A 26,673-nucleotide genomic window follows, 5' to 3' on the forward strand; every position below is an offset into this window, starting at 1 on the left:
CTGTGCTATTATAATGTCGCCCTGAGAGGATGGACATTGGCTTGTGGGACTGCCAAACCCTTTGCAGCAAGCTGGATGCCTTGTGGAATGCCTGGGCAGCTTTGCAGTGGACACAAACAATGGAAAATGCCTTAGCCTGGCCTTGGCAGATGGGTTCTAGTGTGTGTTGGGATCAGATGCAGTTTGAAGCCAGGAATTGGCTTGGATAGTGGATTTTCTAGTGAAGTAGAGTGTAAGGGAGTGAGCCCTTGTTGCAAAAGCATTTTCCATTGTCAGAAGAATTAAATAAATACTGGAAAGGGGCACCATAGCATTTGGGGCGAATCTGCGTCTCTTGCATTTAGTTCTTGAGCAGGGGCACTCTAGCTTCCCTTTCAGTGTGTTTTAAAGTTGTTTTCTCAGTGATATTTAACTATTAGAAGTGGCTGGAAATGATGCATTGTGGCTGTGAGTAGTGTGGTTGTCAAGTTAGTTACGATTTACTACCCTTTAGCACGTTTCAGTGGTTCCGATTGTCACCACAATGTAAATATCCTAAGTCAAAGTACAGTTGACCATTTATCTAATCATAATTAAAGAGTTTTCATTTGTGTTAATTAGAGTTCTTTTAATGGTCTCAAAGATACTTGACTCTAGTCAAGCCAGCCTGATTTCAGTTGGGGAGACTTGGTTTATTACCAAGAGGGTTAATTGCGGTTAACCAGAGAACCACAGAGCTGACTACAGTCAGAGAGTGTTGACTTCGGTCAATGAGACTTGGCATGTTCCAAGAGGGTTAACTACAGTTAACCAAGTTGTGCCCACTTCGGTTGGAGAGATGTGCTAGCTTCGGTTGGAGAGACTTGGCCATAATTAAGGCGCCACGACCATTGGTCAAAGCCCCTTAATTACGATCAAGAGGGTTGACTTAAGTCGACTAAGAATTGTGTTCTATGTTTTGTTCACATGTTTGTTTAGTGGGGACGCCCACTTGTGACTAGGATTCGTCCACAGTTTATTATTTTCATGCAAAGCGCTAACAATTAAGGGGTGCCATGGGGTGCGCTTTAATTAATTGTTGCAAGTACTATGAGGGGCTAAAGACCCAAGCAATTTGGAGCATAGCAAGTATTTCAGAGGCCACCCGTGTGACCAAGTGCTATGAAGACCCCATAAATTGCCCTTAGAGGCATGTAATAGGATTTAGTCTAGTTTTTTGACAAGTGGCAGGTTGCCATTTTGGAATGAGCTTGAAGCTCTTGTAAAATGGATTCACGTTTGAAATTTTTAACAGACAGCTCTACGATGAACTATGTACTCAAATTCTCTCTTCTTGAAGAAAAACCTTCGGGGGAGTCCAGCCCGACGATTGTCTTGGGTCCTAGTGTATTTGGAGAAAGAAAGAAAGAAAGAAAGTTTATTAAAGTCTTCGGGAGACCGTGAAGGTCTATGAGACTAAAGATAACTGATACAATGAGCGTAACGGTGGCGGTCTCAAAACGGGCCAGCCAACCGTTTTTACAAAAAAGAGGTTATGAAGGACGGTGTGTCTAGTCCTGATACAAAAAATATGTGTCTACCTGTAGATGATACAAAAAAGAAGGGGGGGGGGCACCAAAAATGGGGCAGAGGGGGGAGATACAATATATATGTGCAAGTGGTGATCGTCAGAGACCAATCATAGAGAGAGAGAGAGAGAGAGAGAGCAGAGGAGAGAATGTTTGCATAATGTTTTTGTGATGAAGATTGCATTGGTATTAGAGCTTGGCTCGCCTTCTTTTTGAAGGGGGTGACGATCTAAAGCTATGAAGGCCGTAAGAACCGCATGTTGGTAAAACTTAGGCCTGAATTACAAGAGTGGGCGTGAGCGTAGCGTGTAGCACATGCGGCACTTCTCCTTCTCGGACGATTCGCCTACTTGCAGACCTTGCACCAAGCGATGACGAAGATTGAAGGCATCAACGCTTTTGTTCGTGGGCTGAATGTCTTCCGATGAGCGTTCGTCTAATCCCTGCTAGAGGAGTCACAGTCTCCATGGGTGTTTGTATGGTGAAATCTACACGTAGGGTAGTCCGTGAGGCAACGCACCCGTTGTCATACGAATTGCGTATGCTTGGCGCCATCGTGGAAATTGCTTCTGCAAGTCTCGTGAAACAACGCACATATGACGGAATAAAATAAGCGTTATATATTTCGGAAGGGGCTAGCAGAAAGAATTACAGGAAGAAGGTCACCGTCCACTTCGCCATTTCCTCCTCCCACGAAGTGTGCACACGGAAGTTGACGACGCGCCTCACGTGCAGATTCAGCAGCTGCTGATGTGGCCAGGGTACCAGCTAGGAGTACACGTGGCTTGCATAGGTATTGACGTAGTGACACGTGGCCACACGTGTGTGATGACGTGTCACATGTGGCAGATGAGCCGCATGAAAGTGACGTGGCAATAGACGTGTGAAGTCTGATGTGGCACACGGGTGACGTGTGGCAGGCTGACATGGCACAAGCATGTGCAGAGCTGACGTGGCAACCAGTTGGCAAACTCGTGGTTAGTATAACTGTGGTTAGTTGACCCTGTTAAGAGGTCAGCTAGTTGGTCTAACCAAACCAAACTGGTTAGATAGACCAGGTCTGACCAACTAACCCTGGTTCTAGCTAACCAGACCATAGCTGGTTAACTAGACTACAGTGGGTTGAGTTCAGTTGGGAGCCAACCAAACCATACCAGAACTAGTCTCGTTAGTATAACCAGCCAGTTACCCATCCAGTTACTTTTCAAAAAAAAAAAAGTTGCAGAGACACTTCTGGCCATCAATTTTGACTTATCTGTTAGACTTTTTCCTGTCAGAAAAAAAAGCAGAAAAGCAGAGAAATCAGAGATTTGCACAAGTAAAGAAATGCATGCCTTTGAGTAGTGAAAAAGGGGAAAAACAGATGCTTTTTGAATGTCATTTGCAATAGCCAGAAAAGGGGCACATAGCTTTGAGTTTATGCCTTGAGTTGACAGCCCGGCACTGGCACAAGTTGTGAATGCAAGACACCTCTTGTTGAGGTATTTTTCTATTTGAAAAGCAAAGGCTAATTGCATCAGTTGCATACACAGTGTCTGTGAGAGTTGCAGATCTCATACAAGTTGCAAAGATGGCTTTACAGCAGCATGCCCAATCATCCCATGAGGGAATGGCAGAGTCTAACCAGGTCTAGCAGGCTGAGGCTATACAGATAAATAAAGAGAATGCCTACAGAGAGTTGATTACTTAGTTGGGAGAGGCAACAAGTGATCCCTTGTTTCGCAGGATGGTACAACCTCTTTTTTAGGGAAAGCGAGAGAAGCCTCCCTCTGGAGCAGATCAGGAAGAAGTGGCGGGCAAAAAGAGGAAAAGAGCAGGTCCTCTTCCCAAGAAGAAAAAGGCGAAGCATCATCAGAGTTCATCCAGTTCGTCTTCATCTTCTAGCTCTACCTCTTCATCCTCAACATCATGTCCTTCTTTTGGATCTTCAGAGCCAAAGAAGAAAAAGAAGAAGAAGAAGAAGTTCAGCAGGAAGGCAGAGACTAAGGAATTCAAGGACGGTGGGAAGTCAATAAGATTTGCCACTTACAATGGCCAGTATGGCCAAGCTGAAAAGGCTATGCAGTTCATAAGGCAGTTTGATGTTGCTTTGAGCTTGGAAAATTTCAGTGAGTCCTCAAAGCTTTGTATGGTTGGTTTACACTTTGACTGGTACAGCTAGTGCATGGTGGATAGCTAAAACAACCAACTATGTAGCCCCCAGGAAATGGAAGGACTTCAAGAAAGCTTTCTATAAACAGTTTATTCCCAAACAATTTCGGGATCATGTCCTTCTTGGTTGGGAGAGCATTCATATGGAAGCACAAGATACAATGGAGTCTTACAATCAGAAATTTTGGGATGCATACTTGCAAGTTTTGCCTTTCAAGAATATTTTTGACAAGACTCAACTCAGGAAGTACCGGGCCGGACTCACTCCAAAGATATAGGCCCAAGTGAACACTAAAGATATTAAAGAAATATCAGATCTTATGCATTCAGCGAATGTGGCTGGTCTCATGTGCATGCAGGATCCTACCAGTGTGCCTTTACTAAAGGCAGGGTTTACCCGGGGATAAAAAACCAGCGACCCCCAAGTTTGAAACAAGAGAGTTTCCCAAGGCTCAGAAGAGGGGATTTCAGCCTCAGAAGCTGAGGGGAAACCAGGTACAAAAGCCCTATAAGGGAAGACCACAGTTTACCCTTGAACGGATTGAAACTTTCAGGAAAGAGGGTAAATTATTCAGATGTAGCAAAGAGGGCCATGTGGCTGCCCAGTGCCCAGAAAAGCCTTCGACTTCGAAGGGAAAAGAGGCAGAGAAGCCACGGGGACCGTACAAGCCAGTGGCAGGAGGAATTCCTAACATACTGGGTCATGCTTCAAACCCAAAGGAACAAGAATTGCTGCTATCATGGGGCAAAGTCAGAGACCAGCAAGCGCTGATTTTATTTGATCCAGGGGCTACTGATAACTTTATATCAGAGGATCTAGCCTTGAGGCTGGGAGTAAAGACGAAGGAGGACCTGCCAGTTTTGCGGGAACCTTGTGCTAGTCACTCCCTTGATAGGAAAGCTTCGTCTTCATGTACAGCGTTATGTGGATCATGAAGACTTCTTCATTTCTCCACTGAAACATCATGATGTAGTCTTGGGTATGCCTTGGTTTTATTGCAAGGCAGTGAAGTTGACTCTTCCTGAGAGAGTGCTCGAGTTTGTACATAGGGGCAAAGTACATTATGTGGTTGCTAGGAATAGAGGGGAAACTATTCCCATTGTATCAAATAGTTTTGTTGGAAAAGAAATAAAGTCTGCAGTTTCAGCTTACATGGTTTTTGTAAAAGAAAGAGATATGGAAATGCATGCTGAAATAAGTGAGGCAGATTAGATAAATTTCAGTCCCTTGAAAATTTTAAAGATTGTTTTTCTGACGCTTTGCCAGGGGAATTACCCCCTGAGAGACCTGAGGATCATGGCATAGAACTTATTCTTGGCAGTGAGCCACCCAATAGGCCCCCATACTGCAACAGGACTGCTTCTAACTAACAATAAACACTACTAAGTTTAGTATTGCAGGAAAGTTAAAGTAGTGAAGTACCTTATGTTTTAGGAAAAAGGTAGGAGTGGAAGGTCATGGGCTGGACCTACAACAGAGACTTGTGAGGGGCTGCACAAGGACAGGAGGAAGTCAATCCTTAGAATTCAGCTGAGTATTGAACTCTTCCTGTAATTTCTATTTCAGTAATGAAGTACAAGTCATGAATGAATTGCCAAGTACAACTAGAGCCCTTATATAGGTATGGCCCAGGGCAGTACAAAGCAGTATTGCTTATGGGATTACCTCCTAGGATGCCGCGTGGCAACTTATGGTATCCCCTAAAAAAAGAAAAAAACACTCACAAGCCAATAAAGGCCTTTCTACTAACTTCTAGCCTAAGTTTAGCCTAAGTAAAAAGTAACCCTCTGTTACAATCCTCCCTCCTCAAATAGAAATTTGTCCTCAAATTTGAAAAGGCTGTAACCTGGACATACAATGCTCCTTGTAAACCTGAACAGCTCAATTCTGGTCATATCAGCTGAACAATGAAGTTTCTCAGTCAAATACCTCCTTGTAGGCATGTTGATCTGTAAATGGATCATATAATATTCCCAAGAAATCAAGCAATCGGGTGGAAGAGCTATGCTGTCCAATATAACAGATCTGATCATATAATCCAGTGAGAGACATGCTGATCTGAGAAAGGATAGTGAATGCTGGCTGCAGCATGTCCATATATGCCATATAGCAAGAGAAAATCAAGTCTGCTCATAAAGACTCAATTTTGGCCATAGAATTCAGCTAAGCAATTGAGGGTACTGCTTCATTATTGTAGATGGCTGCCAAGAAGACTCCTCATCAGGTAGACCTCTCCATTTGATAAGATATTCCATGTAGGACTTGTTCCTCAACACATGATCTCTAAATCCAAGGATCTTCTCAGGTATATACTCAATTTGGCCCTCTTCATCCATAGGAGGTAGCTCTTCCATAACTTGCTCGTTGGGCCCCAAATACTTCTTGAGCAGTGATACATGGAATACTTTGTGTATTCTAGAGGATGGTGGAAGCTCCAATTCATAAGCCACTTCCCCAACTTTCCTCAAAACCTTGTAATGTCCATAATACCTATGAGCAAGTTTAACATTGGTATTACCTTTCAAAGAAGCATGCCTAGACTTACGTAATGTGAGCAATACATAATCCCCTTCTTCAAAATGAAGATCTCTCCTATGCTCATCAGCATAATCCTTCATCCTTGCTTGGGCCCTTACCATATTATCTTTACATTGCTGTAATAGAGCAGTCATGTGAGCCAAATCATCCTTGGCTTGCTGGCTTGTCAATGCTTGATCAATAATGGTTGATGGGACATGAGCTTTACAGCCAAACATGGCTTCAAAAGGGCTCATACCAATTGAAGTATGCTTGGTGGTATTATAACAAAATTCAGCTAGATGCAACCATTGATCGGGTCTCAAAGCAAAAATGCCTTAGATACTCTTCCAACCAGCGGTTAACCCTCTCTGTTTGCCTATCAGTTTGAGGGTGATCTGCTGTACTTGGGGTAAGAAGTGTTCCCATAGAACTGAAAAGCTCTTGCCAAAAATGCCCCATGACCTTAGCATCACGATCACTCACAATCTCCTGAGGAAGTCCATGTAATTTAAACACATTCTCCATGAATTGCTTAGCCACCTTGGAAGCTGTAAATTGGGTCTTAGTAGGAATGAAGTGGGCAGCTTTAGTAAGTCTATCAAAAACCACAAAGATACTGTTCCAACCCTTAGAGGTCACTGGTAGACCTATAATAAAGTCCATGCTGATATGTGTCCATTTACCTTGAGGTATAGGTAGAGGTTGTAGTAGACCAGTTGGCCTCAAATTCAACTCCCTGTTTTGTTGACAGGGCTTACAGCTTTAAACACAAGCAAGAACATCCTTCCAAATCCCCTTCTAGTAAAAACTCTGTTTTACCTTCTCATACGTCTTGTTGAGGTCTATATGCCCAGCCATAGGAGATAGAATATTTCTTACTGAAAATGAGTGAAATTTCTATCATTATACCACAAGAGCCCATTGTGCAACTTGAAATTGGGATATTGCTGACAGTCAGGATCTTGCAAGTCTTGGAACATAGCAGTTGCTTGAGGATCATTGAGAGGTGCAGACCATGGATGAACTTGAGCATTCTAACTCTTTCATCAATACCATGAACAAACAGAGCTAATTTCCAAAACTGTTTGATATAATTTTTCACTGATCCTTGCTGAGTAAGATCATACCACTTACAAATATATTGATCCCTAGTAAAAGGAGATATAAAAGTTTTAAGCATTTCAGCCTTGAATTCATCCCAAGCATTAAAAGTTAACCCTTCTTACTGTAGATGCCTCCACCAAGAGTGGGCATAATCTTCCAGATGAAGAACAACAAATCTGATTTTACCTTGATCACCCTTTGGATATAGAAGGAAGTAGTCATCCATCTTGCTGAGCCATTCCTCCCATTCCTCAGGAGAGGTAGAATCACCTTTGAACTTAGGAAGTATAATCTTGTCTTTCATATCTCTGTCTTGATGAACAGGTCCTTTTGGTTCAATAGATTTAACTGTTTGTATATATTGCTGGAATGTCATTGCTGCCCTAAGGTCTGCTGGTAGCAACTTATATTCATGGAAATTTTGACACAACTCTTCAGTTGCTGAACTGTTATTATTAGGAGTCTTACCATGTGCTGAATCCTTATCCATATGAGCTGTAACTCCACTGGAGTGGTAGGTCCTTCAGGCAGAAGCCATAAAACCAACCTGTTCAGTTACATGTATATGATGATCATTATCATCATCTGAACCTGAGTCTCCATCAATTTGGGGATCCATAGGTCTCTTCCCATCATAAATTTGGTTTCTCTTGAACTTGTCAAACCTTTTATTAAAAGTGGCAGACATGTTCTGCATCCTTTGGTCAATCTTCTAATTATTGGTCTTAATCTCATTGGTTAACTCCTTGAATACCTGCAGCATTAGGTCCATACAACTCCTTATAATTTGCTCCTAGTTAAGGGATGTTTGTACTTGAGGAGTTGCTGCCAAATCCCCTTGAATATTGCCAACATGAGGATCATTGGGCTCATAAACTTCAGCCTGATTATCAATTGCTTCCTTCTCTGAGATAGAATCAAGGATACTCATTGGTTGCTTACTAGCTTAACCAGTAGATCTCTTTACAGGCATCTTTAATGACTTGAATCTAGAGTAAATGCACTGTCTTAAGCCCTGATCAAAAACCAGTACCAAAAGCCCCAAATGCTAGTTTTGCCCTAATTTTGCAAGTCAAATTTTTGAGAGAAAACTTGAAATTTCCCACTTGTTTAGGCGATCCTTATGCTAAGACTGAACCAAAGGGCCAATCAAGAGTTAGAATTTCATAACATTACACCTGGATGGCTAGAAATTGCTAGAACCTTTGGCAAATAGCATTTTTGTGCTAGCTGTTGCACTGAATTTTTGAAATTATCAGTCACAAAAAACCAGATTACTATCAAACTTTATCAGTTGCATCCATGGAGCTGAGCGACCATATGCACTAAAGCTGACCCAAAAAGGAGTTATAAATCTGAATTTCCGCAGCATAATTCTTCCTTATTCTTGGCACATAGAGGACATCTCGAAGGCACAAATCAGTATCAACTGATGAGAACAAACTCTTTTCACCAGATATGCAATTAAATACTTCTTGGAAGTAATGTGCTTGGAAGCACCACTATCAAAGTACCATACAGCATTTGAGGCATCACTCAAACTGAGTGAGGCGACCTTATGGTTGGTTTTGCACCTGGTTTGATAATTGCAAACCAAAAAAGACCAATCTTCAATAACAAGGTTAGCTGAGGCACTACCCTTGTTTGCATTTGATGCATGTGAGTTTGAAACTGTCATGTTAAAGTGAGTTTTTCCTTTAGCCAACAAGGCTTGGTCATCATCATGCACTTCAACAAACATTTTTCCTAAGTCCGTTCTTCCTGCAACAACAGATGCCCCACAAGCTCTTGAAAAGTGAGTGGAACTGTACTCCCCCTCATGTTTAAATTCAGAGGACCATGAAAAATCAAATACTTTTTCGACAAAGAATCCATAATCATAGATATAAGTTGACTATCGGGTATGACTTCATCAATGTTCAATAGTTGTTCTCTAAGATCCTAGACCTTAGCCAATTGATTTGACATTGAATCCCCCTTCAACATCGTGACATTATTAAGTTCTCTTGGCAAGAAAGAGAACCCAAGTTGTTGCACATGCACTTTCAGACAAAGGCAAGCAGCCTATACCCATTAGTCTCTATGGAGCTTTATGGTTAAGAATCTTTTGGTTGCAAAGAACCTGTGGGGTTATGCTACACATGAAGATACCCAACCAGGAGCTACTGTCATTGCTATGTGGCACACCTCAACAAGGAGGTGGACAACAGGCTCAGGCGAGGCCAGTTGTAGCAGTTGTAGCTGCTATCCCACCTACACAAGATCAGAGGACATGGGATGCCGAAGATGCCCAAGCTTTGTCTCTGATTGCCTTGTCTATAAAGAGGGTTCCTCATACCTCATATCTGCTCCTCTAGGACTTCCAAGCAAGCTTGGGATAACTTGGAGAATATGTATCAAGCAAGGCTAACCCTACACTAGCCTAATTGAGTTACTTAACCTAAGCCAAGTGACTAAACCTAGAACCTAGATTATCCACAGCTGCAAGGCGATGACGATTGATGGACGAAATCTAGTTTTCCAGCTCAAGAACACGTCAATTGTCATGGTCATGGATCTACTCCGCCAACTAATCTTCCTTTATGTTTTTGAGAGCCTCGCTCAACATAACATAGGAAAGTGGCTTGATTACCATATTGAGAATGGAGTTTTGTAATTTTTGTACAAGCTGAACAAACTTTGTGTTCCTCAAGGTCCTTGGAGAATGCAACTAATCAAAGAGCATCATACCAATGTGACTGTTGGTCATTTGGAGTCAAGAAGACTGTCCTACGTCTTCAAAGTAATTGCATTGGCATGACAAGAAGCATGATGTTAATACTTTATGATTAGATGTGGAGCATGCCAACAAAACAAGTCTTTCAAAAAGCAAATTGGGTCCCGATCTATGCTACCGGCTTCAACCATTTTGGTGATGATTCTTTAGAGAGCTTTGTTGGGAGCTTTAGCTTGTTCCTTCCCTTCCTTTCCCTTGGGGGTAGTAGCTTGTAGGATGTGCAATCATGGTGGATTACCATAGTTCTAAGAGAAAAGGGCAAATGACTTCATTTACAAAGGGTGGACCATGATTACTATCTTCAATTGCATCCGGATCCCACAATGATGCTTTCATATACTAACTTTGTAGTTATGCATCTAGATCCTTCACTGCCTTGGCTTCTGCCCATTTTGACATCTGGTTGGTTGCTACTATGAAATTCTTGGCCTAAGTTCTCTTTGCTACAAGATGAATGAATCCTACATAGTCAAGACCCCATTTTTTGAAAAATTTGTTGTGAGAATAGCCCGTAACACAAACAATTGTAGCCAAAAAAACAAAATTTCCCGGAAAACCAATTTCGATTGCGATTTCTATACTAGAGTAACTTAAATTTACAAAAGAGTGTTTCTCAAGTTTGTATCCCATGCTGGGGATGAAGGTTTTTGGACAGTAGGAGATAACCCTAGAGCAAATCGTCACCGGGAAGGAAAAATTCAGTAGCTGGTCACTCCAAGGATGTTTTGGTAAGGGCAAGCAGGAGAGATATATTCCTAGCTGCATATGCAGAGCAGCAAGTAGGCTGGCATTTTCAACTCTAGATGGTGAACTTGTGGCTGCCAGCATTATCAGGCTGATTGGACAATAATTTCAGTCTTTAAAGAGAGTTAAGTAGAAAAGTGTAAGATGGTCAGATGAGGATGCAGATATGAGCTTCTACCAGGTGTCAAACAAGAAAAATGGTCAAATGGAGGTGAAGAAGAGGTTTTGGAGCACATGCACATTGCACAACATGACGAATAGTAGATGGCATGCTGGCGAAGCTCTCTGGCAAATCACAGTCCACAATCGAGCATGAGAAAGATGGTTGCAAGGGTTTTGGTGCCATGTATCTAAATAGCATGCTTTTTTGACCAAATTTACATTGTGGTTCATGTTGCTTTTAATAGGTTAGAAAATTGGTTTTAATTACATTGACGTGCAACATCGCATCAATTGCAATTGATTTAAAAATTAATTTTTAATAGGTCATCCTACTAATAATCTACTACAACATATCAGGGCTTTAGTTATCTACACGTGCACTTATCAAAATCAATTCTTATGTACATCTAGACAAAATCTATGATTTGACACAAAGACTTCAGGGTGGTTGTTTATAAGCTCCTTCTAATCGTAGCCCTTGTATTTATTTAGTTTGCTGTCTAATTCTTTGTAATTTTCAAATTTGACTTTCAATTAGTCCAGACTCGACATAGCCGATAGAGTCATTTTATAGTTTATGTGCATAGCGAGCCCAAATTGGGATTGAGGTGGGTTGTGTTTGTTTAGACAACAAGGATATCAACTGGACTTTCTCTTCGAGAGAGCAATATCTAAACATCCCCTCAAAAGGGTACTATCTGAATCACGTCAGAATGGAGGTTGATATGTGCACGCTGTTTTCAAATATGTTCTACTCACTGTACATGTTCTAAATGTAAGGCCCAAAAGCAGCAAATATTTTGCCCAAAACACTCGTCAATTGCTCAAATGAAACTTTTCTTGTGATCCTGCTTTTAGGTGTGTCACGTGTAAGACTCTTTGGGACTGCATTTTTTCCTTTTAAAATAGAGAATTGTTTCCTACGCTCTTCTCTTAGACTAACTAAAAATTGAATGTGTAGGCTGAAATGAAAGCCAGGCGGGAGGCAGCTCAATGGCGTAAACTAAGAGGTATTTTGTACTTGTGCCCAAATTGGAGAATCTTGGTTTGCAGAAGTATGCGCATAAGGAAATGCTTTTGCATATTGATTTGTGATGGAAAGAAATAGCTCAATTTTGTGTACAAACAATACATAGACCCACATCCACACAAGTGCGTGCACACCTAGACCAATACTAGGCATCCACACATCCATGCACGCACACTCGTCATTAGCAGCCGCAAAGCAATAGCACTGGTGGGGCTGCTAGTAGCTGGCCTTGTTTTGTGACAAAGGCATAGGATGCCTTTGTGGCTTTGAGGTAGGCGACTTGTCAACAAAAATTTTCTCATGATACGAGACTATCGATATGTAGCCTTCTTTGTTAGCAAGGCATTTGATGCCCTTGTAACTATGAGGCAGGTGACTTATCAATAACATGTTATCTAGTTGTCTTGCTATTGGGATCAGAGGAGCTTTTGGTCATCATGGCATAGTCTTGTATATGTTGGGGTGGCAAACCTTGATAACTATATTTTAGGTCTGGTGGTTAAGTTATGGAAGCTTGGAGGGACGGGGTTAGTTGACATGTGACGAGGTGATTGTGCATTTTAGTTCTGGCGCCTTTTCCTGTTTGGTGTCCGACAATTATGGCAATTTCTTCTTTGGAGATTCACAACCCACGGTGATGTACCAGCTTATGTAGTATATCCATGTAATGAGCTTCCACTCAGTGTGGGTGAGCTTAGTTCTTTTTATGAAGCTATGTGAGCTCGAACAAGACCCGTAGTTTGAGGAGACAGAGATGGTATTCTGTTTATCGTGAGATATATATCTTCTTTATTGCATAGTTGATTCTCTCCTTCAGTTCCGTTACTCGTCATTTTCTAGAATAGTTCTTCACATGCACATGAATCTACCTTGTTCTTACCATTGGTAAGAGTGCCATGATTGCAAATACGATCATGGAGTCTAGGCTTGAAGGTTCCACTTCGTTAGAAAAATTCAACGGCTTGAATTTTCTTGCGTGGATACTTGGAGTTTTGCTCTACCTAATGGACCGCTTGTGTTGGGTATTGAGAAGAAGCCCAGTAACAATCAAGGTACTGAGAGGATTCAGCTCTGGGAGACAAAGAACAGATGTGTGTTAGAGATACGCAGGAGAGCACTTGGCAGTGGTTACTATCTCCACTCGACTTCTGAAACCATGCAGCAGCATATTGGGTGACCATAGAGACAGTATACGGTTTGACCATGAAGAATTCAAAGATCATGCTGAAGCAAAACTTCTTTGGGCTATTCATGTCTAATGAAGGAACATTGGGTGAGCATCTGAACAGGAGGCGTCCTATTATGAAGCAATTGATAGACTTAGGAGTGAGAGTGGAGGAAGATGATTCCAAGGCTGTCCTTTGTCAAGCCTCCTTTGCAATATGGAGATACGTGCATAAGTCAAGATGTCAGCTTGGACGAGTTTCCACGCTGTTTGATGAAGAGTGACGACATCTGCATGCCATTCAAAGGTCAAGAGAGAGCATATCTCATTAAAAAGACTACCATTAGGAAGGCTAGAGGATCAAAGAAAGAAGAACGAGATATTTACAAGTGTCAGTATTGTGGGAAGATTGGGCACAAGGAGTAATACTGTTTTAAGAAGAAGAGTGATGCAGAGAAGGTCATCCATGCAAATTGTGTGTTAGAAGAATTTGCAGGGGTTTGTATTGCGGTAGAAGGGCCTGCAACCATGGATGATGACTATGCTTTCTAGAAGTGTGTTTGCATAGTAGCTTATTTGGTAGTGTGTTGCTCTTCTTTGGCTGTAGCTTTGGTGTTTGGTAATACATTTTGTTCGACCTCTATCAATGGCAAGTTGGTGGTTGTGAGGGAACTTTTTGCGTGAGTGCTCATACTCTTGATGGGCTTTATTTCGATTGTTTTGGGTGAAACTCTATTGGTGAGAGGCATACTCTATTTTTGCTGAGTGTTCACCATTGTTTTGAGAATAAGCCAGATAGACAGAGTGTCATCTTTTGTTTACCCCTATCTTCAGTTTGAGGGGGATTTGTTGGGGTGGCAAACCTTGATAACTATGTTTTAGGACTTGTCGTTATGTCATGGAAGCTCGAAGGACACATGGTTAGAGATTTGAGGAGGTGATTGCGCATTTTAGATCTGGCATCTGTTTCTATTTGGTGTCCAATGTTTATGGCAATTCACAGCCCACAGTGATCTACCAGCTTATGGTGGGGCTTGTGGTCGTGTATTTCCATGTAATGAGATTTTACTCAGTGTGTGTCTGTTTAGGTCTTTTTATGAAGCTATTGAGCTCCTACAAGACCTGTAGGTTTGAGGACATGGAGATGGTGTTCCGTTTATCTTGAAATATATATTTGCTTTAGTGCTTTAGTTGAGTCTTTCCTTCAGCTCATGTTGCTCGTCATTTTTTAGAGTAGTTATGTACATGCACATAAATCTTACAGTGTATCCTCTTCAAGCAAGGCGAGATCTTTCCTTCCCACTTGTGGTAGCTGAGACAAAGGAGGCATACTAGGAATTGACAACAGTAGGGTCTCCCATTGCTCCTAGCAAGTTCTTGCTAAGGCTAATGTCTCTTGTCTTTGCCTTGAGACCAACAGAGTAATTGACCTTGTTAGCAGTTATCAGATGACATATCTGGACTAACAAATAGTCACTTTAAAATTTTGATAGTACTTGAGCTTTGCTAGGGCAGCTTGTCTATGTATTGGAGCTTTTTGGCCATCCACATGGCACCATCACGTCTTGTAGGGTTGTGGAAACCTTGATTTTTCTCTACAAAGGTCTAGGAAACATGGTGATGCATGGTTATATGATTGGCAAATGTACTTGATAGCATCACTTCTAAGAGGATGGGCGCTTAACACTTGGTGCAGTTTGACTTGAGGAAAAGCCTTCACATGGGTGGCTGATGTCTTCAACAAAGCCATTGGAGGAGAAGAAGATGCATGGACATCTTTGGGCTGCAGATTGTAGAAGTAAGCATAAGGGATAGTGATTGCTTGGTTTTATGTACTCCTAATGCCATTTTTGGACCACTTGGTGGTTATTCTTATATCTTAACATGAGCTAAACTCAGCTAGACTAGCTTGTTTATGTATTGGGCCAAGAAAATATTTTGGTCTATCGCGTGGCATTGCCACATCATCTAGTGTTGTACTGCTTTGGCTTAAACTTGTTGTGTCCCGTACATTAAAAAAGGTGCTCTGTTCTATTAGTTTGGATTAGTATTTGGCTACAAGATTTCTGGTATGAGCTCCTTACTTGTGCTTGAAGTTCTGGTCTCCAGCCTCTTCAGTGATTGCATCACTTAAGAGGTCCTTAGTCTTTTTTCCAAAAAAAAAGAGCTCCTTAGAGTTGTCTTTGTGATGGTAAAAAATCAGATTCTAAGAGAGACTTGTTTAGCAAAAAGTATGTATATGTACATGGAAGCTGAGTTCATCTGCTTCTTTTAAATCTTGATGCCACATCTATTTCCTTTTCAAACTCTTACTTCATGTGATTTCAAACTTTTGCACTTAACCAACTGTTAGACCTTCACATTGGGTTTGTATTTTCTACAGGAGAACCTTTGCCAGGTGATGACTTATTACTTGAGGCTCCAAAAGTACCTGCTCGAGATGAATGGATGACTGCACTCCCTCCTGAAAGACAGGTAGAGATTGCTTTTTCTTTCTTCTCTTCTTGCTCGAATGAGTCCAAAAGCATAGGATTAGGTTGAAAACTGTTTTGAAACTCTCCTACCTACTCTCTCCTATAATAGCTGTTGAGAAAACATAGGAATAAGTTGAAAATATGTTTTGGAATTCTCCTAGCTAGTGTCTCCTTCTAGCTTTTTACAAATGTCAAAGTATTACCATTTAGATTGACATCCATTTGATCGATTACGTCTATTTGTTTTTAAGGTCCTGTGGAGTATACTTAGAAGCTTGAGTTAAGGCAGTAATTGAAAACTTTGATTGAATCTATTGTAGTTTATGCTGAACTATGTTATGGTTTGGTTTTCCCTTAGAATTTGATAATTATACAAACTCTGCCTGCCTTTGGATTGACAAAGTAGACATATTCATGCACTTAAATCTTTGCTTAGGTGACTTGCACATTACTATGTCTACTAAGATGTGCTATTGTGTATAGCAACTGAACAGCCTTTTAAGTGTTAGCACCTAGCCCTGGGATGGCCTTGTAGGCCAGTTAGGATTCAGTCAACCCTCATGTCGACTTCATTAGTCAACTCTTGTGGTTGACTTTGGGGCCTATATTGCATAGTTACCAGGGAATGGCGTTCGGTCTTCCTGGAATGTGGGAACGCCGTTCCCAGGTGTATGGTAGTGCGGGAACGATTGGAATGCTTGGGAATGTTCCGAGAAGTGGAAATGCTTGGGAAACGTTCCCAAACATTCCGGGAATGTGGCAAGAATGTCCGGGCTGGGTCTCTAGCGTTCCGGGTTTAGGGCTGTGTGGGAACGCCGTTTTGGCGCCGACAGGGGGCTTTAAGCCCTCTGCAATCACTCTCCACCCCCTTCCACTCAGCCACTGAGCCCCCTCTCTAAGCTCTCGGGCCTCAAGGCTCAGCCCCTTCCACTCCCTTCTAAGCTCTCTCCTCACCCACTCAGCCCCTTCCTCTCCTCTCAGCCCCTGCTGAGTGCTCTCCATCTCCTTTCTCAGCCCGTTCTCTCCATCTCCTCACCCACTCAGCCCCTTCCTACCCTCTCAATGGCTCCTCCAAGAGGCATTGACCCGGATTAGAAATCTGAGTGTGGAATGAGGTGGATGACATCGCCAAGTACCCCAATGCGAAAGGAGGAGCATACAAGTGGTTTTGCGTTGATGTATATTTCAGTTTTCTAAGTATATTGTGTCTATAAAAGTCTAAAGCTGAAATGGAAAGCTTAGAGCTGCTACATCTAGTTATTCTTAGCATATTTTGGTATGTTTCCATGTGATTTGATGACATGCCACATGACGTGGCGTTCCCGTTCCCATTCTCCCGTTCCCTCTTCCCGATACGTTCCCGTTCTAACCCCCCATGTTCCCGAAATGTTCCCGTTCCCTGGCCACCACTTGTACTTTCTCATTATCCATGTGCAAGTACTTCATTTTCCTCAGCTAGTTCTTGCTCCTTTGCATGCCACTAGCATTCCATTGCTCCCTGCACCCAACAGTGGTAATCAGTCATACCTGCCACCCCCGTGCATTTGCTGCCCATTGCTGCAATTCCAGATTCGGCTTGGGAGCTGTGGTCCAGTGCAAGTCTTTGTTGCTCCAGGCTGCACTTGCGCCTACATATCAGCGTGGAAGGTCTGTTGTACAAGTTTGAGGACTTCTCCGTCAGATTGGTCACCTCATCCATGCATTTGTCATACACACCGTACGGATCAACGCCGTAAACATCGTACAAATCTATGTTGCATCAGTGTTCCGTACAGATTTGCATACGCACAAGCATTGACAGCACCGTCGGTACATCAATCGCACAACTTTCAAAAATTGTTCATACATGCATCGTATAGTTTGCAAATAGTCTGCACAGTGTGCAGAACTCATATGTACAGCATTAGCAATTAGCCGTACAATTCGTCCACACAACCCCGAATTTCATTAGTACAGATTGTGCCCGTATGTCTTGCCAATTGTTCGTACACCGTACATATGTCAGTTGCGCTTGCATACTCAGATTTGCAGGCTTGCATCAGAATTCGGGCCTTTTGTTACATTTGAGTGACATTTGCTACTTCGGTTACATTTTGGGGTTCTGGTAGGTATTTGCCCTTTTTTGGCTCAATTTCATCTCTCCGAAATTGGTGCTTTTGGATCTATTGCAAGCAGATTGCAGGCTACTTTCAGATATGCAGGTTATTTTATCACATTTGGTTGCTTTGATATGAAATTGAAGGTTTTTCAGTGACATTGGCAAGAAATTGCAGCAGATTTGGTCACATTTGCAATATTGCAGCTTTTCCGACATTTGCTCTCTATTTCTAATTTTTCCCTTTCAGACAATTCAATGAGCTGGCTGCTCAAGAGTAGATTGCAAAGATGCAAATGTCAAGTCCAAAAAATAATAACAATGCTCTGCAAGTGTAATGCTCTCAAACATTGAGCAAAAATACAAAAGGCTGATCCCAATGTTGTCAATGAGCTGTCTTGCAAAATCCTGTCCAAGAGAACACTAGCCTACAAAAGTGACCAGCCCAATCAAAGGGCAAATGCCTGCAAATCTGTCCAATGCAAATCTAAGCACAATGTACCCACAAATAGTGGTTAAATGTCTTTGCAAAGCAAATTCTGGGGCACAAAAGCCAAGTGGAGTGCACAGTTGGCAAAAGCCCCAAAATGTGAAGGCAAAGTATCCAAATCAAAGGGCAAATGCAAATAAAGGCCAATTTGAGCAAAGATCACTGCAAATATCAGCAAATCTTGCAAAAGCTTCATTGTAGCCTTGAGGCTTTGACATTTGTAGGGCACTTTTTTCTTGGGGAATTTTCATTTGCAATGGCAAACCATGAGTCATTTGGAATTCTTGCCGCTGAGGGAAGACTCGATAATACCAACTGTCCCATGTGGTCATACTTGGTGCACCACCTGTTATCTAGGAACTGTTGGGGAATTGTATATGGACCAGTCTCTCTACAGAGGCACGTGCTGCCACCGTAGCCACTATAAGTGGTGCTATGGCTACCACGCCAGTTTTGGTTCATCTACCTCAGTGCCATACACGAAATGGGCAGGTGCATGCTAAGGGGAAGTGTCGCCCAATAAATTTTGGTTGGATGTTGTTATGTGTGCCAACTATATCCTCAACCGAGCATCCACACGAGCATTGAAAACCATGACCCCTTATGAAGCATGGACAGGCCGGAAGCTTGTAATTTCTCACATGCGGGTGATTGGATCTCTCGCATATGCACATGTATCCCCTCAGCTGAGGCATACGCTTGATGATAAGGCCATCAAATACATTTTCATTCATACAACTCACAAAGCAAAGGATACAGGTTGTTTCAGCCTAGCACAGGCAAGGTCATTGTCAGTTGAGACATGTTTTTTTCTTAGCATGTCCCTTTACCTTAGCTGGACTGTAAAAGCCACTCTTTATGTCTGCTCATCATTGGGCCAGACACGCAAAAGTTGCAGATTTCAAGGCAGATTTGCAGAAATCATTTGCAATGTGAGATATGGGTAGGTTGCACTACTATTTGGGCATCTAGTTTGCCAATGTTGAGGGGGTCATAATGATGAGTCAATTCAAATGTATTGGACAACTCTTGTAGTGCTTCCAATCTGCTGATTGCAAGCCGGATTCTACTCCACTGGAACCTGTCTTCCGTTTCTCTCGAAGATGGGAATGCCCCATCTGATGCCACTCTATCAACAGGTTGTGGGCTGCCTTATTTACTTAGTCATACCCGGCCTGATTTGCAGTATGCCATTTTCCATTTAAGCAGGTACATGCAAAAGCCCAGCATGCAGCATTGGCAGTCAGTGAAGAGAGCCTTCTGTTACTTGAAGGCCATGCAACATTCAGGACTGTTCTATAGTACTTAGTCTTCATTGGATTCGCATGCATTCACGGATAGTGATTGGGCAAGTTGTTACGACTCACAGTGGCAATTATTTCATGCTTAGCTCTTCATGTATTTCTTGGTCTAGCAAGAAGCAGCCTAGAGTTGCTACTTCGAGTTGTTAAGCTGAGTACATGGCAGCCTTCACAGCCATTTGTAGAGTATGTTTGGCTTCGTAAGTTACTTGCAGATCTTGATGTCCGCCAGCCCTTCTCTACCATGGTCTACACTGACAACTAGAGTGCTTTGGCCTTTGCACATAATCCTATCTTTCATGCGCATACCAAGCACTTTGAGGTGCACTATCATTATACTCGAGAGCGCCTGTCAGCTGGAGAATAACAGTTGTCCTATGTTCCCATAGAGGATAACTTGATCTCTTCACAAATACCCAAGTGTGAGGCTTTTTGACATGCCTTCACTTGGCACCATTTATTATGTGATGTTGGTCTCCGTGTACTCTCATAGGTTAGTATATCCATCTTGGACAAATTGATATAATTTCCAGGTATACCTAAGATATATCGAAGATACTTAAAGCATACCATGGAGGGGGGTTGTTAGCACCTAGCCTTGGTATGGCCTTGTGGTCAGTTAGGATCCAGTTAACTCTCAGGTTGACTTCATTGGTTAACTCTTGTGGTTGACTTTGGGGCCTATATTGGCCACCACTTGTACTTTCTCATTATCCATTTGCAAGTACTTCGTTTTTCTCAGCTGCTGCTTGCTTCTTTGCATTCCACTTGCATTGTATTGCTTCCGCGCTCAACAGTAAGCTCATATGCACATGAATTCACTATATGGAACAGGCTGAAGAGCCCTAGAATTCAATCTTTAAAAAAAAAAAAGAACCGTCTATTAGAAGCTTTGAGAAAACACAATTTCAGCAATCTATTAGGTGATGAAATGAAATGACGAATGCTAGTCGTCCTATAGCTTGCCTCTCAAGGTACCAGCTCACTGCCAGAGTACCTTGGAAGCGGGCGCTAACAACAAAGGGGGAGGGATATACAATTAGCGGTTAACTTGATCTCTGAAAATATGATGCAGGCCAAGCCTTGCAAAAGCACACACACCCTTCGCTAGTCTAAGATTCTTTAAGTCTTTGTACCTTGCTCCCATATGGCATGCAAAGTATAGATGATAACGTACCAAATACCGATGCGTGTGGCCATAGGTCAGGTTTGCTGCACTCCCATGACAAGGTTGCATTGGGCTACCTAGATGTGCCAGGCTGTGATGCTAGAAATCGTCTCCCAAACGATGACCTCCGGCGAAGGGCTTCAGGCACCAATGAGTCAGAGAGAACGTTTCAAGGTTGCCTGAATAACGGCGAAGGCATCTCGGTGAAGAAAGTGCGTCTTTGCAAAGTCACCATCCCCTAGCTAAGATCATAAGAGAGCCAGACCAGATCCTCTTGGTAGAAGGATAGCCCCACAAGCAGTGTGCTATCAACAACAACGGCTCTCTGCATCTATACTAGCCATGGGGCATTGGGAAGGCCAACAACTAGAAAAATTAGAAATCTTCATTAGTTGGGTCCAGAATCTAGTAATGACATCAGTGGGGATTTGCTATTCCACCTAGTGGCGCTTTGTGGATGGGCTTCAAGCTGAGGCCTCTAACTGTAGTCGTTTGCCAATTTGAGTGGTGAACGAAAACAACACTACTTTCGCTATCTTGTTTGAGCTTCCTATATGGCCAAAACTGAGAGGGAAAGAATGATGGAGAAGTACAACGGGGAGAGAGTGAGAGAGAGGTGACACAAAAGATGCGGGTGTGAAGTGATGAGCCACACCACAAACTCATAAGTTTTATTAGGATTAGGTTTTTCACCCTATGACTGTCGTCTTAAGACAGTCATAGGTGTCATATCTTTAATAAAGGGGTGGCAATGTGCCTTTACCCCAACAACCTCCCACCTAAAGGCCAATGTGCCTAAAGGGGAGAAAAGAATAAAAATTACAGCAATATACAGTTACTGTATACAAGACCATAAAATAAGAATGGTCTCATTCTAATCCCATGATGTGGCGGCAATGTGCAAACCGCTTTGTAGGCAAGCTCTTAGTGAGCAAATCTGCAGGATTATCATCAGTATGCACCTTCACAAGCTCAAGTCGCTTGTCTTCCAGTACCTCCCTGATGAAATGATATTTCACATCTATGTGCTTGGTCTTTTGATGAAAGACCGGATTCTTTGCCAACATGATAGCACTCTGACTATCACAATGCAAAACTGGCATATCTCCTGTAATGCCCAAATCTCCCACCAGCCGAGTAAGCCATAGTGCTTCCTTGCAAGCCTCAGTGGCTGCAACATATTCAGCTTCAGTAGTTGACAGTGCAACGCATTTCTGCGACCGAGACACCCATGATATAGCACCTCTTGCAAATGTGAAAATATAACCGGTAGTAGAGTTCCGGTTATCTGCATTCCCTGCATAGTCTGAATCTGTAAAACCATGCACCAATGCATCTTGCCTACCATAGCATATGCACAAGTCTTTGGTACCTTTGAGATACCTCAAGACACCTTTCACTGCTTCCCAGTGCCGCTTGCCTGGATTTGCCATATACCTGCTGATGACTCCCACCGCAAAAGCAATATCCGGACGAGTGGTAACCATGGCATACATCAAAGAACCAACTGCAGATGCATACGGAACCTTGGCCATTTCAGCCTTATCATCATCTGATCTGGGGCTGTCCTTACTGCTGAGTTTTAAATGTGGAGGCAACGGGGTACTAATAGACTTCCCCCCCTCCATTTTAAACCTCTGCAGTACTTTGTCAATGTACTCCTTCTGTGACAGAAACAAAAGTCCCTGGGACCTGTCACGAGTAATCCGCATGCCAAGAATATGGTTTGCATCACCCAAGTCTTTCATGTCAAAAGACTTATGCAGTTGTTTCTTCAAAGCACTAATCTCATGCTGAGATTTACTGGCAATTAGCATGTCATCCACATATAGAATGAGTAGCATCAAACTGCCATCCTTTGCCCGTTTGGTGTACAAGCAATGATCGGTCTCACACCTATGATACCCTTGGGACTGCATGAAGGCATCAAACTTCTTGTACCATTCTCTTGGTGCCTGCTTGAGTCCATACAAGCTCCTCTTGAGCTTACACACAAGCTGCTCTTTCCCTTTAACAGCATATCCCTCTGGCTGACTCATATAGATCTCATCATGGAGATCTCCGTGAAGAAAAGCAGTCTTCACATCCATCTGACATAAATCCATGTCCTCATGAGCAACAAGAGCTAACACTGCTCTCAAAGTAGTCATCTTGACTACAGGGGAAAAGATCTCATCAAAGTCAATGCCTTTCTCCTGCTTAAATCCCTTGGCAACCAATCTGGGCTTATACCTCGGTAAAGCATTTGAATCCACTTTGACTTTGTAAACCCACTTGCATGGCAAAACCTTTCTGCCTGCAGGTAGCTGCACCAAGTCCCATGTGTCATTTTGAAGTAGGGAGTGCATTTCTGACTGCATGGCTTTCTCCCACTTCCTTTTCTCTGTTCTTCCCATAGCTTCCTTGCAGCTGGAAGGCTCACCACAATCTGTCAGCATAATAAAATCAGCCACATTATTGGCTCCTGGAACAAACCTGTCAGGAGGCCGTTGTACACGGGTGCTCCTCCTAACAAAATGATCCGGATTAGGCTGCTGTCTAGCCTGTTCGTCATGCATGACGGGTGGCTGTACCACCATATCTGGCTGTTCTACAGCCCCATTTGCTGGCATATTCAGTGGTGCATCATTGGCAAAATTATCTGGCTGATTTTCAGCCTGTATACCCTCTTGAACAGGGTTATCTGCAGCAGCCTGCTGCTGCATATAAATGGGCATTCTTTGCTGTCCGACATCATCATAAATAACCCTCTTGTATTCCACAGGTTGCACGGGTTCTTTGTGTACACTATCCTCTTTAAAGATGACATCATTGCTGCGTATAATCTTCCGTTTAACGGGATCCCATAACCTGTACCCCATTTCACCTTCGTCACCATAACCCATAAATATGCATCTGGAAGACTTTGGCTCCAGTTTGGTGCGCAGTTCTTTGCGTATATGAGCAAAGCACTCGCAGCCAAACACACGTAAGTGCTTATATGAAGGTGGCTTGCCAGACCACACCTCCTCTGGCACTTTCAACTCCAAAGCCTTGTTCGGCGACCTGTTAATTATGTGAACTGCTGTTTGCACGGCTTCTGCCCAAAAGCCATGGGGCAATGCAGCATAAGACAACATACATCGAACCTTCTCCTGAATAGTTCGATTCATCCGCTCACTTACACCATTTTGAGATGCATTATGAGGGGCTGTGAGTTCCTGTTTATTGCCCTTAGCTTCGCAAAACTGTACAAAAGCATTTGACACATACTCACCCCCATTATCGGATCTGAGGCATTTCAGCCTGCGACCTGTCCGATTCTCAACCTGAGCGACAAACTTCTTGAAAGCATCTAAGGCATCGCTCTTATGCTTCAAGAAATAGACCCACACTTTGCGTGTGGCATCATCAATAAAAGTAATGAAATACTTTGCACCCCCTAGTGATAGCTGTGGCATCTCACACAAATCAGTGTGCACTAGATCAAGCGGTGCTCTATTTTGGGGAGTTCTCCTCTTATGAGGAGTCATAGAATGCTTGCCAAATATGCAATGATCACAAGTAGGCAAATCTGAAAATGAAAGAGACGGCAGATAACCCAAACGTGACAGTTCTTGCATTCCTTTAACGGACATGTGTCCCAACCGGGTATGCCACAATGAAATCTTTGGCAGCTCGGTTATGGCAACAACATGCTTACCTACACTGGAAACATAAAGAGGGTACAAGGTATCACTCTTATAACCCTCAGCCACTACAACCTGGCCATCAGTAATCACCCATTTGGAATCCCCAAATGTGGTGTGGTAACCACTGTCATCCAACAAGCCAGTGCTAATCAGATTTTTCTTGATTTGCGGCACATGGCGAACACCATCAAGCATAAATATGCGTCCATCAGGGAATACTATCTGTATACTGCCAATCCCTGCAATCTGACATGCATAGTTGTTCCCAAGGTGAACAACTCCATGAGTACCTTTGTAGGAAGTAAACCACTCCCTATGAGGAGTAACATGAAAAGAAGCACCTGAATCCAAGAGCCAGGTGTGCATGTCATGGCCATCAATAATCAATGTATGTGCAATTACAGCAGAAGAGCATAAAACATCATGTCTGTCACTGTCACTGTCCTCTGCTGCAACATTCACTGCATCCAGGTCATCTACCTTGGCCTTGCCTTTGCCTTTGCTTCCACTGCCTGCATCCTTTGCCTCAGCCTTCTTGGCTTTCTGATCCCGTATAAACTTGAAGCACTTAGACTTCACATGTCCCTTCTTGCCACAATAAAAGCATTCAATATCCTTTTTGCCACGGGACTGACTGCGGGATTTGGACTTACCAGCAGATCTCCCCTTCTGCTGAGTCCTGCCTCTTTCCTGTACCTGCAAAGCATTTGAAGACTTGCTGCCCGCATTATTTTTTCTGCTCATCTCCTCCATAAGGAGAGAGCTCTCTACATCAGCATATATAAGAGTGACATTTGAATTAGACAGGGTGGTCTTGAAAGTGTCCCAACTCTCAGGGAGGGTACACAACAAGAAAGTAGCCTTGAACTCCTCATCAAGGTTCAACCCCTGTGCAATCAGCTGTGTAAAGATGGCATTGAACTCACTCAAGTGTGAGGTCATAGCTGTACCTTCCTTCATGCGAAGATCAACCAGCTTCTTCAACCAATAAACCTTACTGGCTGAACTCTTTTGGGCATACAACTCTGCTAGCCTCTGCCATAGGCCATAAGAGGTCTTTTCAGCCTGAACATTGAACACAAGAGAATCACTGAGAGTAAGCATGATAGCAGCCCTCGCGGACAAATCTAGCTCCTCCCACTCATCATTTGACATCCCAGATGGCTTGACACCCTTCACCCTTATGGGCTTAGAAATCTTCTTTAGCAGAAGTACATTCAAACACTGTTCTGCCCATAATGCATAATTGTGTCCCCTTCCAATTTCTTTACGTTCAGAATTGATGATTCACTTCCCCCTGATGCCATATCAGATAAGGAAAGTACCTGACTCCCTGTAAGTCAAAAAGGACTGAATAAAATTCTGATTTCTCAGAAAAAACCTGCTCTATCAAGAGCCAGGAGCACTCACAATAGTGCTGTTTTTACTGTCAAAAAAAAATCTGCAGCAAAACAGAAAAAATTTCCCTCCAGTTACTGTACCTTCTGACACACTGTACCGTGCTCAAATAGGCATAAAACAGTAATTTCAGAATGCTGCAGCTGTTCCACAAGTGCTTTAACAGTGCATCATCAGCTGACGAAGCACAAAACACTGCTGTCTTGATCACTTCTCCCACCTCAGATGAGGTATTGCACTGATTTCATATGCATAAACCACTTGTCATACACTGTTTTGTTCACTGAAAAGAGGCTCCAGACACTTCAGCCTGTCACAAACCTGCAACAGAAAATGGGACAAATCCCAAGCAATCACCCTTCTGCCAAGGGGATAAAAGGCATCTGAAGGTCTCAAACAGTAACCCAAGTGCTCTCAAGCAAAATCTGGGTAAAAGCCCCTTGATTTGACACCTGTACCAAGTGAAAAACACCTCAACACTGAGGTAGCATACAAAATACAGCGCTCTCCTGGCACTTTCACCTAACAATGCAATGCATAAACAGCCCTGTACACAATAACAGCACAGATCCCAATGTACAAGCACTGAAGAGAAAATCTTTTGAGCACTATCAACGATGGACAGTTAGGGACCGAGTAAACTCGATGCGCCCTGGCCAAGCGTGGCTCAACTGAGATTTTCCAAGGTGTCGTACACAAAATGTGACCTGCAGAAATGTCACTGAATACACTGCGGAAACAAGACCAATGTGGGCTCCCTGGCTCCACACTGCCTCAAGGCATACACTGCATAAGCTTCCAGGCAAAAGCCCTTTGAAAATGTCACCCAAAAGCTGAGATTTGCACTCAGCAAAAGCATAAAAGCCCTCTGCAAAA

General features: G+C 42.8%; 1 protein-coding gene across 3 annotated transcripts in view; it reads left to right on the plus strand.

Annotated features, from left to right (window-relative positions):
* LOC147903494 (DNAJ heat shock N-terminal domain-containing protein) overlaps positions 1-26,673 on the plus strand; it is a 47,947-nt gene that overhangs the window by 12,603 nt on the left and 8,671 nt on the right. For all 3 annotated transcript variants that reach the window (XM_087399369.1, XM_087399384.1, XM_087399378.1), the window contains 2 exons: positions 11,967-12,015; positions 15,584-15,675. In XM_087399369.1, coding sequence (XP_087255495.1) covers positions 11,967-12,015; positions 15,584-15,675 — 141 coding nt within the window. The remainder of the gene's footprint in view (positions 1-11,966; positions 12,016-15,583; positions 15,676-26,673) is intronic.

This window comes from Dipteris shenzhenensis, chromosome 3 (assembly GCF_047967505.1).
Source record: "Dipteris shenzhenensis isolate YYH24624 ecotype China chromosome 3, Dip_SZ_1.0, whole genome shotgun sequence".
NCBI classification, from domain to species: Eukaryota; Viridiplantae; Streptophyta; class Polypodiopsida; order Gleicheniales; family Dipteridaceae; genus Dipteris; species Dipteris shenzhenensis.